Genomic DNA, 13,359 nt, shown 5'->3' with positions numbered 1-13,359 from the left:
GCTGTGATGATAGTCTCTATTTTACAGATGAGGAAACTGAGGCAGACTTAGGTTAAATGGTAGACGACTAGTAAGCCATGTGAGACAAGATTTAAACTTGGGCCTTCCTGAGCCCTGGCAGAGGGCGGGGAGTTTGATCCTGTCTAGCTGATGACTTGACAGAAGCCATTTCCACTGCATAAAGCCGTCTCTCTTTCTCATGCACACCCTCCTCAGAGGTGAATTTGAATAGGGAGAGAAGGTTTGGGAAAGGGAGATACCCCAACACCTGATCAGCTACCCAGGTCTGGCCCTTCTGCCTCTGCCTCTCCACTCATGCAGTTAATATTTTAATCCCAGCCCCCATTGCCTCTTAATTGTTTGCACCTAATTAGCCTCTCTGTTTCTAGCCGGAGCCCTCTCTTGTCCACTTCCACACAGCTGCTGAAATTATTTTCCTAAGTCATGGGACTCCACTCCTCCATATAAAAAACCTTCCCCCTCACTCTCAGGATCAGATACAAACTCAAGCAACATGGCTCCCACCTGCCTTTAATACAGAATTCTTCTTTGGCCACTCATCATAAAGTCTTGATGCTGCTACTGAATTTGAACTCGGGTTTTCCCAACTAGAGATTTGAAGCTCAATTCCCTCCACCACCTACTTGAGTGAAAAACTTCCTGAAGCCTTGGGGCGGTTAATACTTCTGCCTCCAAACCCTTCTCTTATTAAAGCTCTGGATTTTTCCTTGAGACACAGGGAGCTGGGCTGTCGGGACTGCCAGAAAAAGAATGGTTTTATTAATTTGGCTCTTTTTGCAGTTCAATTTATAAACATCCAGCCACTGACCCACATGCTGAGTTGGGGGACATCAAAAGTTTCTCAAAAGCAACATTCTGATGTGTTTAGTTTAAATTAATGGAGGCCATAAGGATCTAATTCCCCCTGAAATTCACAACATAATGAATGCTAACGGCAAAATGTGAGCCCAGCATTTGCCAAAACCCTAGTGTTTTTATAAAAAAAGCAAAAAAAAAAAAAAAAAAAAAAAAAAGTCTAGTCCAACGGCCAAAAGTCATTGGCTCATCCCCAGGCGGTTCTGAGCCGCCCAGATTCCCAAGAGCTGCCCAACTGTCCAGAGAACGCCAAGCCAATAATATGGGCTATTGGGAAGGCTCCCCGGGCCCACTCTGTGGGGCGGGGGAGAGGGAGGTGGAGAAGAGTTCTTCTGTAGGTTTTATTATAGAGTCCCAGACTCCCACAGGCGAGACCCTTTCACCGAGAGAAGGGGCTTACTGGGGTCTTTTGTTAATGAGGCAGTTAAAAGAGAACCCGCAGAAAGATGGAAAGGTCTTGGCTCTGGGCTGCTGAAATCCCACTGAGGGGTGTGGACTAAAGGGCAAATGGATTACTGGTGTGTCTAGTGGGTTGTGTCTGTGCTCCCCCGGCTCATCTCATAAATGTACACTGTTCCCACTGCTGGTGGGAAGGCTTTTCGGGAACAAAAGATCCCTTCTTCACATTGTTCTGGCCTGTTCTGCCCCGGCCCCAAGGCCCACGGTTCAGCGCTCATGGAGTCGGTCCTCCACACGAGGTCTCCCCCACCCCATTCCACTTTCCTCTCTCCAGAGTTCTTGAAAGCAGGGAGGAGACTTGGAATTTACAGTCTGGCTTCTGGCTCCCGACCAAGAGCCTCTGCTTCTTTTGGACTCCGTTATCTAGCAGTGACAAGGTGCAAGATAAAGCTATCTGAGTAACCTTGCGCCACCCATCCACACCTTCTTTCCCTTTGCTCTTCCCCTGGGCCTTCTTAGTCATTAGAGCAGAGCCCAAAACTGGCAGCTCGCTGAGTCTCGGGTTCCTGAGAGGGCTCTCCCCGGGTTTTTGTGGCCCGCCGGGGGAGCCTGTCCCATCTAGCAAAATTCATCCTGGGGTAGGACATTGGACTGATCCCCTCAGACTAGATACCAAGCCCTAGCCCCCTTAAGCTTGTGGGCACTGTTGGGGCTGCTCCTTCTCTGGGGACAAATCATGGGGCAGAAGGGGCCAGGGTTCCCAGAACTGATCCTTCCCATCCTCGCTCATGTTTCAATGGGTCTCTGTGGTTTTCAGCCTGAGCTGAAACTCAAAGAAGGCATGGTTTCCTCCCTAACCACTTTCACCTCATTGTGGATCCTTCCAAACCCCAGGCCATTTAGAGGGAGGCTGGAAACAGCCAAGCCTGGCTGGAGGGGCAGAGAGGGGTGGAAGTGAAGGGAGCAAAGGGCTGGGCTGTGTGTGTATGTGTGGGGAGGGGCTTCTCCCCTCACTCCCCAGGTTGGAGGCTGGAAAAAGAGACTCTGGGGAGCTTCTAACATCTGGGAGCCACAGGGATCCCGGACTCAGCATTCTGAGCCATGGACAGGGCTCCTGACTCTTTACAAAATCTTTAGGTAAATTCGTTAGGTTTTTAGAACAAGTCTGTGAGATGAAAAGTTCTCCTTCCTCATCCATAAAATGGGAATAAGATTAGATGGAGGACACCATACAGTTGTTGAATGTGAGGTCATTGAAGGCTAGGACTTGTATTTCTAACCTTAGCACCTCGTATACAGTAGGCACCTACTAAATACTTGCTTCCTTGATTCATCTGCTGAATCACTATTCTGGTACAATGTGAGCACCTACAGGACAAAAACAAAAACAAACAAACAAACAAAAAAAACCCCTCCAGTTTTGTCTTTGTGTCTCTAAGGGTTGGTACACAGTAGGTGTTCAACAAATGCTTTTTGTTTGTTGATCAAAAATAAAACAAAAATGTCAGATTATCATTAGCCCCATTTTACAGATAAGGAAATTGAGTTGAAGTGAGGGTGATGAGTTCCCTATCATCTTTTAGTAGAGAAAGAGCAACAATTAATTGATTTTCTTTGTCTTTCTGTTCCCTGCATCTACCAGTGAATGGTATATAGTTGGCATTTAATAAATACTTACTGGATTGATTTGGATGTTGAGTAACCCTTCTGGGGGTTGTGTAAGGAGGATGTCTGCTTAGGTTCAGGTAGCACAATAGAACTGATTTTGGAGTTTAAGGAACTAAGTTCAAACTCCTCTGTAGCCTCACTGGGACTTTGTTTCCCTACCTGTAAAATTACAGATGTGGACAGGATGGCTTCTGAAGTCTGGAATGGTTCTAGAGCTATTCCCCTATAAAGTCTCTGAGGTTTCTGCCAAAACGGAGAGCCTGTGGTTGGGTGACCAGAATGCATGGCGTAAGTTGGGTTGGAGCGCCACCTGGGGGCTGCAAGGGCATCTGCGAAGGGTCAGCCACTCCCAGCAGCCTCTTCTGTCCCTGGGTTCTGTTCTGTCCCTTCCTGCAGTGCAGTGCGACAAGAAGAGCTCCCAGGATTGGGAAAGACCTGGATTCAAATCCCACCTTTGACGCTGACAATGACGGGTCCCTGAGTCTCCTGCTGTTCCCCGGAATTAAATGCTCCACCCCCCAATTCTGGTGCCTTCCCTCTGTTATTTCCTATTTATTCTATATCTAGGTTGTTTTCATGTTGTCTTCTCCCATTAGATAGTGAACTCGAGGGGAATTCTTTTTGCCTCTCTTTATAGTCCTAGCATTTAAGCACAGAGTCAGGTACATAGTAGGTGCTTAATGTTTGTTGACTGACCTCGTGTTAGACAAGGTTCATCATGAGAAGTGTCTCCAAAGCCCTTCTTGGAAACTGAAGGCCATAGAAAGGTGAGGTGTTCATGCTCCATCTTCCAAGTTCCCCCAGGAAAGCCTGTGCCCGAGGGACCAGAGCTGGGGAGCACGGGAGGCAGGGAGACGAGGACAGCTCGGGACCTTGGTCAGCACTGGTGCTGAGTGTGGGGTCCTCTCCATGCCCTCCATGGAAGGCTCCTGGGATGCCCGGGGTCTGAGTGACAAAGAGGCAAAGACACATCCTTAGTGCAAGTATTATTGTTGAATTAGAGACAGGGAAACAGAGGCAGAGGAGGGAGGGATTTGAATCCTATTTTCCAGCTTCTAAGAGTTGTAGTATGTAGGGCACACATCACTTTGCCTCCCTGAGGCAGAGACACAGTTAGACCTGAAAGATGCCATTTTCCCATCATTCCTCATTGGCTGCATGGCAATTAGGGAATATGGTGGTCAGAGCTCTTCTGGTTCTTAGGACTTCTCAAGGAGAAGTTCATGGGGTGACTGGTCAGAGATGTGCCTCTTGGGGAGGGCACGGGCTTTGTCCTATACCCAGAGTCAGGGACTGGAGAGAGTGCAGGCTTCCCTGTGGGGCTCCCCTGGACAAGTCTGTGCTGCCGTCTGGGACAGGGAATCTCACACTCAGGGAGGGAAAGGACTCCTTCAGGATAAGCCACAGGACCATAGATGGAGGAGCTTCAAGGGCCCCTAGAAGTCTCCTCATTACATAAGGAAACTGAGGCAGAGTTTGTGTTCTGCCCTAAGTCCCACAAAAAGTAATTAGTCATAGGATGGAAAATGCCAGTCACATCCAGAACTAGAGAAAGTGGATGTGGATTGCATAGTATTTTCACCATTTTTTTTCTCGTGATTTTCTTCTTTTGATCTGATTTTTCTTGCACAATATGACACCTAAGTTAATATGTTTAAAAGCATCACATATTTAACTTATAGTGGATTGCTATTTTGGGGAGGGGAGAAGTAAGGAAAGGAGAGAAAAAATAGAACACAAAGTTTTACAAAAATGAATAAAGTAATTAGTCATAATGAGAGGAAGGATTTATAAAGCTCTTTAAAATACCATCTAATTTTATCCTCAAAATAATCCTTTGAGAACTACGTGCTATTCTCATTTTATTGCGGCTGCTCCTCCTGTTGCTACTATTGCTTGTGCTACTGCTACTTGCTATTGCTACTTATTGCTACAGCTGCTACTACTGTTGCTACTACTACTATGCTATTTGTTCTGCTACTACTGCTGCTGCTGCTGCTGCTACTGTTGCTATTGCTGCTGCTAGTTCTGCTATTGTTGCTACTTGCTGCTACTGCTATTATTAATGTTGCTACTGTTGCCATTATTTGCTACTTCTATAATACTACTAATCACTACTTGGGCTGCTGCTGCTACTACTGCTACTGTTGCTATTACTACTGCTACTACTATGCTCTTTGTGCAACTGCTACTGCTATTATTAATGTTGCTACTGTTAGTTACTTGCTACTTCTGTTGCTGCTGCTATCACTGCTACTGTTGCTACTACTACAACTACTATGCTATTTGTGCGGCTACTATTGATGCTGCTACTGCTACTGTTACTGCTGCCGCCACTGCCTACAATGCTTCCTATATGCTAAGCAAGCTCTTTGCAACTAGTATTTCATTTGGTCCTTACAATCACCCTGAGAATAAGGGTTTTTGTTATCCCCACTTTACAGAACAGAAAACTAATTGAAACATTGGTGAAGTGACTTGGCCACACAGCTAGCCAGTAATTGCCTAAGATCGAACCTGAACTGGGGTCCCTCTGCCTCCAGGCCCAGCACTCTCTGCTTTGGGTTGTGTGTGAGCTGGCTGTCTAATTAGAGACCTCAGTCCTCTGGCTCCAAATCCCCCTCCCCCCGCCACTGTAGCAGACTACCTGCCAATATATATAAATTCTGGTTCAAGGAGCATAGACAGGGCCTCCCACTAGGCTGAAAAAACTAGTTTTTGGTGGTGTGTCCCCTTCTTATTTTAATTTCATCCTTAAAGAAAATGCTTAGTGGATTTTGTCCTGATGGGGGATGTATCTCTGGAACTCTTCTGGGCCTTGGTGGGGGGGGCACTGTGAGAGAAAGAGGAAGGAGCATTTGATCTTCAGAAGTAATTTGATCTTCAGGCTCTGCCTCCTGAGTCTTCAAGGGATTGGTGGCTGCCTGGCAGCAGCTGGTCCCAAACAAAAGAGTCCAGCTTCAGCCCCAGTCCCAGCCCCTGCCCTAGCCCAGTCCTTGCTCCAGCCTCAGTCCCTGTCCAAGCCTCAGTCCCAGCCCCTGCCCTAGCCCAGTCCTTACTCCAGCCCCTGCCCTAGCCCAGTCCTTGCTCCAGCCCCAGTCTTTGCTTCAGCCCCAGTCTTTGCTCCAGCCCCAGCCCCAGTCCCGGTGTGGTGGAAACCAGGCCAGCTCCTCTGGGTGCTTGGACCACCTCCCAAAATGAGGGACCTATTTTCCACCCGGAACCAGGCCTACTGGACAGAGCTCATTGAGAAGGAGGCTTACAGTCGGGTCCACTGGAGGACTAAGTATGCTCATAAGTACCCACGAGTTCCCAGCTCCCAGAAGACGCAGCAGCTCCCCTGCCCGTGCCCAGCTCCGGAGCCTCGCCTGCTGCCTCCCATCAGCCCCACTGGGCCGGAGTGCCAGGGGACCAGCAGCTCCCCAAGAGCAGGAGGCAGTGTCCAGGCTCCCAAGGAAGGGGACCCGAAGGGGCCGGGGGAAGAAGCCAAGGCCGAGGTCTTCCTGCCCGAGATGAGACCTGTCACCCCTAAGACGGGACAGCTGCTGTATCAGGGCATCTCAGGAGAGGGACAAGGGAGGCGCCTGTACTTGCAGACCCGCTGGCAGCAGAAGCCGGAGGACAAGTTTCGGTATCCGGTCCTGTCGTCCTGGGACTACGGCTGGGCCATAGGTGATGGATCTTACTTTATACAAAGGGTCTTGATATCTGTTGTCTATTGTTTGGTCTCTGTCACCGGTAAGGAGAGCTGGTTTCCATTCATCCACTCATTCATTCACTCACCAAACACTGACTTCTTAATCTTGTGCAAGGTGATGGGGTAAGTCTTTTCCCTATTTAATTGGCTCAGCCAGCCCAGGCTGGTACTCTAGATTTGTCATTTGGGCGTCTGCATTCAGGTCCTTAAATAAATCGTGTTGCCCATGTGTCCAGGTGGGCAAAATCAGTTTCCTCATCTGTAAAATGGGGGGATTTATTACATGGTCCTCAGAGCCCTTCCAGCAAGAGATTAAGGTGAATCCACATTTACTCTGTGTCCAAGAGGCAGAGTTGGGCCCTCTTGACTCAGCTCCGTGGTTTGTTCTGTGGGGCTGGGGGCCCCTCTTCTGCTCATGTTTCCCCCTCAGTCCCTAAACTCTCATTGCTTTTCTCCGCTCCTCTTAGCCAGCTGCTCTCAGATCCCAGGCGGTTTAACTGAGCAATCACATCTGCAGTCCCCAAACTGGCCAGTTAGAAACTCCTTCCAGTTCATTGTGTATATTTGGGGTGGAAGAAAGTGGCTCTTTGGGAAAGGCCCCAGTGGGACACTCAGAATCAACGTAGATCTTATAATGTGAGAGCTAGCAGGGGCTTCAGAGGCCATTTAATTCCCTGGTTTCCAGGGTGGGAAAATTGAGGGGAAGGGACTTGTCCAAGATCTCACAGCCAGTTGACAACAGATCCAGGCTCTTCTAAGCTCCTAACCTCAGTTCTCCTTACTTCAAATCCAATACCCTTTACCCTGCAGAGATCAGCAGACAACCTCCACTGCATGAGATTTGTGACCAGCAAGTTCCGATGTGGCTCAGCATGGCAAAGCTGGCAAATGAGGTTTTCAAAGGAAAGCAATTTTCATGGAAAAGAGGCTGGCAATGGGTGTTGGCTGCTGTAAGGGACCTCCATCTCTCTCATTTTACAGCTAAGGAACCTGAGGCCTAAGGAGGTAGAGATACTTGTGCTACTCTACAAATAGTGAGTGATAGAGATAGGATGTAAATTCAGAATCTCTGTCTCAAAAATCACAATCCCACACTGTCCTTCCTGGAAAGAGAGGCTGCTTTCTCTCTAATGAGATCCTAGACCACCATTTTTGAGGTGGGTACTAGAAAGAACCTTACTCAGATGGCCTCAGAGGTCCCTTCCTGCTCTTCAGAAGGGAGAGGGGAAAAAATGGGAGGCCGAGACCAGCAAAAAGCAGCTTTTTGTCTCTGAAGGAGCATTGGATTTGAAATGAATCCCCAATTTGATTCCATATTAGTTGTGTGATCTTGGGGAAGCCATTGAATTTCTTTAGACCTTGGTTTCCTTATATGTAAAAAAAAAAAAAAAAAAAAAGAAAGAAAGAAAATGGCCTACTTCCTGGGGAGATCCTCTGGGATCCTTCTGCCCCATTTTGGATTCCTCTTGTCCCCAGTTTCTGACCACAGACAAGACACAAATAAGTGATAGAGAGGCGCCAAGAAATGCCAGGCTTTAAAGGGCTGCTTCCTAATTCCCAGGATCCACCTCATTGCTCCTTTTTCCATTAGAAAGCACAACATGCCTTATGTGGACCAGTGCTAGGGCTTCCTGTGCTGCAGGAGATGCTCATAGAAATGAAATAATTATTTAAGCCTTTCAATTCCTTTCTAAGATGGCTGTGGCAAATGTTAACCCTTCTGATTGAATCAAAGAGAAAAAAGGAGGGTGAGGGGATGGGGTTCAGGTCAGAAATGAGCAGTTATTGCCCTAAGGGCACGGCACAGAAAGTATGGGCTTGGGGCTAGACCCCTGACCCCTAATCTTTCCCACTTTTCTGTTGTTGATTAGTCATGTCAGAGTCAGCTCTGCGTGAACCATTTGGGATTTTATTGGCAGAAACACAAGAGTTCTTTGCCATTTCCTTCTGATGAGGTCCAACAAGTCATGGAGGGAGGGAATTGTCCAGAATGAATTCACAGACTTAAACCATCCCCAAATCAAGGGCCAGAGTTTTAGAGCAAGTGGGCAAAGTTCCTAATGAACTCACAATTAACAAGAGGAAGGTGGAATCTTTTATGAGAATGGACCCTAAACAAGGTGTGCTCATTATGCTACTTGTGTAAATGGTGGTCCCCATGGTCCTGTTTATACAGAGAGCCTCCGGAGTCGAAGTCAATATCTTCCCCCCTCCCCCCCAGGCTGGGGTTAAGTGACTTGCCCAGGGTCACACAGCTAGGAAGTGTTAAGTGTCTGAGACCAGATTTGAACTCGGGTCCTCCTGAATTCAGGGCTGGTGCTCTATCCACTGCGCCACCTAGCTGCCCCTGAAGTCAATATGTTAACCTCTGCTTTTCATAAGGTAATAGTGAGGACCAGTACAGGATAGCTCAGTCTGTACAAGATAGTCTGGTTCAGTACAATATATTCAAAAGGGTCAGTTTTTTCCTCACTGAGATCCACTTGGTTGCTACCAGAGACATGGTCTTTAGCTGGAGTCCATTCACCCTATCCTTTTTCCAGTTCATTTTACAGATGGGGAAACTGAGGCAAATAAGGTAAAGTGAAGTGCTCAGGGTCACACAGGTAGGATTTGAACTCACAAAGATGAGTCTTCTTGACTTCAGGTCCATGTCAGCAGTGCTTTACTTGCCACACTGATGAGATTGAGAAGAATGTTCCAAATGACGTATTTGGAGTTTAGCACCAAATGTTGGGGTTTGGTCATGTGAAGAATTCATAACGGCCATTCTCTTTGGCAAAAGGAAGGTTTATTTAGGAGAAAATGTTAAGGATACAATATATATCAGGAAAGCAAATATGAAATAGGGTGGAAAGAGCAGATAGCAAGAAAAAGGAGTTTTAATAATTAATGATGAAAAGACAAGTTCTGTGGTAACCCGGAGAGAGGGAACACCCCATGAGGCTGGAGTGCCTCAGCTGGCAGGCTAAATCAATAAGGAATTAAGCACCTTATTATTATGTATTATTTATATTAATATATATAATATATATATGTACACACACACATATATATATTTATTAACACTTAAAAGAGTTAGTTAGCTATTTTTGTTTACCCTTTGCTCTCCAAGAGGACCATGACATGCAAATGAATTGGACTGAAGTGAGGGAGAGCTTTGCAAGGTCACCAGCCTCATTTTCCCCTCCAGAGCCATCTGGGTCCAGTAGCCAGGGTGACTGGAGATGGCCCCAAATGAAATGGGAAACCTCAGCCTTTTTAAGCTAAGCTCTTCTACAGGTCTCAGTTTGACTGAGATTGTACCCATTCAGTGATTAAAACTAAGTAGCAATTGAGGCAAAAACCCTCCTCTTTCATGGAATCCAAATTATTTGTTTCATTCAGTTAGCTATAAGAAAGAGAAAAATACCAGGAGGCATGGGTGAGGAGAGAGACACCATGGGAGAGGAGGGAGGGGAAGACCATAAGGAGGAGTGTTGTGGCAGATTGTAACCCAAAAGGGGTTCGGGAAAGAGCCACAGACAGATCTGTAAGGCAAATTTAACTTCAGGAATTTGACATAATCTGGATTTCTGACTGGACACGACAAGGTGGGGCTGCCCAGGACCTCCACAGGAAGTGGGACTATCAGGCTAAACTGATCCCTATCAATGGCCTTTCCTTCATTCTGTCAGTGCTCCAGTCCCTCTCTGCCAACAGCACCCAGTTATTTGGGATCTCATCAACATCGCCTAGATGGCAATGAGCAAAAATATCACCTCTGCATGATTCAAATGGCAGCCAAAGACCATAGTAGAGCCATCAAGTGTCTGGGGCTGAGAGACAGTGGGCTGGAGATATGGTGCGACTGTTTGGGCAAAGGAGTCCCCAACACAGGCCAAAAGTCTGATGGGCAGAGTACCCTGTGACAATGTGATGAAAAGAGAGGTTCTCAACAGGAAATCTGGCCTTTAAGTCCCGATGAAAATCGCCCTGTCTCCAGGAAGCCTTCCCCAACCCCTTTTCATTCCAGGGCTTTCTCGCTATAATTACTTCCTATTTATTTGATAGATATATAGCTTGTCTGCACATGATTTGTTTGCATGTTGTCTTCCATATTCAATTGTAAGCTCCTTGAAGACAGGAACTATTTTTTGCTTATTTTTGTATCCTCAGTGTACAATGTAACCTAACCCTAAGTGCAATAAACTCTGATTGAGTAATTGGTTCTGTCTTGGGCAAGCTGCTCAGAGAGGATCTTGGGCGGAGGGGAGGCAGTAGGGAAGGGCCAGTTCTTTATCCCAGTTCCTCTCCCCAGACTATTCCTTTGCTCTCTTTTAGGGGATGCGATGAAGAATGCCAAGGCTCCAGTTCACGCCAGATCCCGGCTTATCAGGGACACTTTTTACTTCCGTAATGGGGTCTTTCACCAGCCATCCAGGTCTGACCAGCGGCTCTAAGCTCCAGAAAGAAAGAACGCCACTTGGGGCTCGTCCTTCAGACCAGTCAAAGCCTGGCCCAGTTATTCTTGAGTTTCTTCCCCCCTCAGTCTGGCTCCAGCAAAAAACCAAACCCACAAAACACCCAAGTAATTGTGAGTTCTCAGTATGATTGCTCCTGATCTCCTGGTCCTGATTTGTGTTAACACTGAATCCAGGCCTGTCTCTTTCATTTAATCTGTTTATCCTCAAACCAATGGCCAAAGATTAAAAGAATTCTCATTTGTTTTGTTACCCAATGCAAACATTTGGAAGTCCTCCTCAAAGCCAGGTCAGAGCTGGAAGCCTCGATAGGGGCACTCCTCCTTCCCTGACCTTTCACACAAAAACAGCTTCGCCAAAGATTCCTCCAGACCCAAAAGATTAAAGACCAAATCCTTTCCTTAAATGCGGGGGGGTGGAAAGCAGTTCATTGCTTCAACAAGTCTGTAGTAAACAAAATCTAGTTTGCTAAAGTAATTTTTTTTTTTTTTTGCATTGGATTTTCTTTTTCTTTTTTTTCCCCTTTATGTTGTGTATCAAATTTTCTGCAGGACGTTCCTTTTTGGGCCTCAATAGGGGAAGCTATCAGAGACTTTGGAAGGGCTTTTAGTCAAAAAATCCTCTCTGATTTTCTTGGTCTAGACTTTATTCCAACAGGCTTTCATTATACTAGTTATGTCCCCTTATCCTGCCTGATACTCCTTCCCTTTTCTAGAATCTTCTTGACCTACAACTTCTTGATTAGCAAATTAAGCTCTAGGGAGGAGAAATAATGGCCAATGTCTCACATTTTGTAAGCATCAAAAATAGGAATTGAAACAAGGTCCTTTAACACCAGACTGAAGGATGTTATTTCAAGTTTCTTGATTAATAGGGAAAGATTTTTTCTTTCCAACATCCAGCTTCTCTCCCCCCCAAAAAAATCTCTATTTCTCAAGGCAAATCAGAGAACTTCCCTGTGCCTCTGTGTCTTCATCTATAAAAGGAAGTCTGGGGTTAGACTAAGAAACTCCCAGGGTTCCTTCTAGCTAGGTCCCAGAGGCCAGGATTCTGTGATGTCTTGCCGAGCTTCTCTCCTTTATGTGGTGATGGTAAGAGTTTAAGGTAGTGATTGATGGGATACAGCTTGTAGGGGAAATATAGCAGTAATCCTGAGGTCCCCAGATCTGAGAGTGCTATTATACTAACAATCTATATGTCAATGATTTTAAAGTCTCCTGGCCTAAGAAGATAATAATATAGTTATATATTTCTTCCCCTAGATTTTAGGGAAGATATAGCAGTAATCCTGAGGCCCTCTACCTTAGAGTGCTATTTTTCTATCAGCCCACCTATAAATGATTCTAAGGTCTCCTGGCCTTAAGAATACTATAGTATAATCCTACGAAAATTGCTGACTGTCAGATAGACAATCTGTTGGTCAGTAATAACCAAGTTCCTGAGACCATAGTGAATAGACCCCCCTCAACCCTACCTATAAACCAAAAATTAGCAAATAAGTAATATGAAGCTCTGATCTCTCTAACTTTGACCTGTAAATTTATTTTCTTATTCCTGGTTCATTTTTGGAACTTAGCCCACTTCAACTGGCATTACAACTGTGGTGTCTTTCTCCTTCCCCTTCCCTTTCCCCCATGCCATATGGTATCTCCCCTGACTCCACTATGCTTCCCAACCCCACTTCTCTTCCTTACAGCTAACTAACTCTTTAAGGTACTTAGTCTCTTTCAGGATTTAGCCTGCCACCTAAGGGCATGTCCCAGCCTCATGGAGGGGGATACTCTCTTTCTACTGAATAATTGTGTGTTCTACTGAGGAACTTGTCTTTCATATGCTTTCTCACTCTATTTCATTTTTACCTTTCCCAGTGTCTACTGTATCCTTTAATTTTGTCTATAATCTATTCCTAAATAAATCTACCTTTTGCCAAAGAGACTGGCCATTGCGAATTCTTTACATGACTGAGCTCTAACTTTTGGTGCCAAACTCCCATCATAGCTCAATCACATCAGTGATGAGGCTGCTTAACTCAAGATGGCAGTGAACCCTCTCCTCCTGACATGTCCTGAAGGCCATCATGCCCCAAATTCTGGCAAAGTCCTTAATTCTTACCTTTCCTACTCCACTTGGGAGGGCAAGCTAAGCAGTTTGGGTCTGAATGAGAGTGTAGTGCCTCAGTTTCCCTGAATTATTATGCCTTAATGCCCTGAATAAAATTTTATGGCAATCCCTCATTCCTTACCCCATTAAGCTCTG

The 13,359-nt window shown here is 46.0% G+C and overlaps 1 protein-coding gene across 2 annotated transcripts; it reads left to right on the top strand.

Annotated features, from left to right (window-relative positions):
• The first annotated feature begins 5,801 nt into the window (after positions 1–5,801).
• LOC141551979 (protein SPMIP1) lies at positions 5,802–13,034 on the top strand. 2 transcript variants are annotated; one of them, XM_074284279.1, is made up of 2 exons: positions 5,802–6,615; positions 7,451–7,751. In XM_074284279.1, the coding sequence occupies exons 1-2, from the start codon at positions 6,141–6,143 to the stop codon at positions 7,639–7,641; spliced, it is 666 nt and encodes a 221-aa protein (XP_074140380.1). In that variant the 5' UTR covers positions 5,802–6,140; the 3' UTR covers positions 7,642–7,751. The 2 variants fall into 2 exon arrangements, with proteins under 2 accessions (XP_074140380.1, XP_074140381.1); XM_074284280.1 differs by lacking the exon at positions 7,451–7,751 and adding an exon at positions 10,964–13,034 and having other exon boundaries at positions 5,857–6,615.
• Positions 13,035–13,359: the final 325 nt, after the last annotated feature.

This window comes from Sminthopsis crassicaudata, chromosome 1, assembly GCF_048593235.1.
Source record: "Sminthopsis crassicaudata isolate SCR6 chromosome 1, ASM4859323v1, whole genome shotgun sequence".
Classification (NCBI taxonomy): Eukaryota; Metazoa; Chordata; class Mammalia; order Dasyuromorphia; family Dasyuridae; genus Sminthopsis; species Sminthopsis crassicaudata.
The sequence above is the reverse complement of the archived record's forward strand: the minus strand, read 5'-3'. Positions and strand labels throughout refer to the sequence as shown.

What these genes read in the sequence shown, in the direction of transcription:
- LOC141551979 (XM_074284279.1), top strand. Translation starts at nt 6,141, where the DNA reads ATGAGGGACCTATTTTCCACCCGGAACCAGGCCTACTGGACAGAGCTC. An exon ending in GGACTACGGCTGGGCCATAG is followed by an intron (nt 6,616 to 7,450) that starts GTGATGGATCTT and finishes TTTACCCTGCAG; the next exon opens with AGATCAGCAGACAACCTCCA.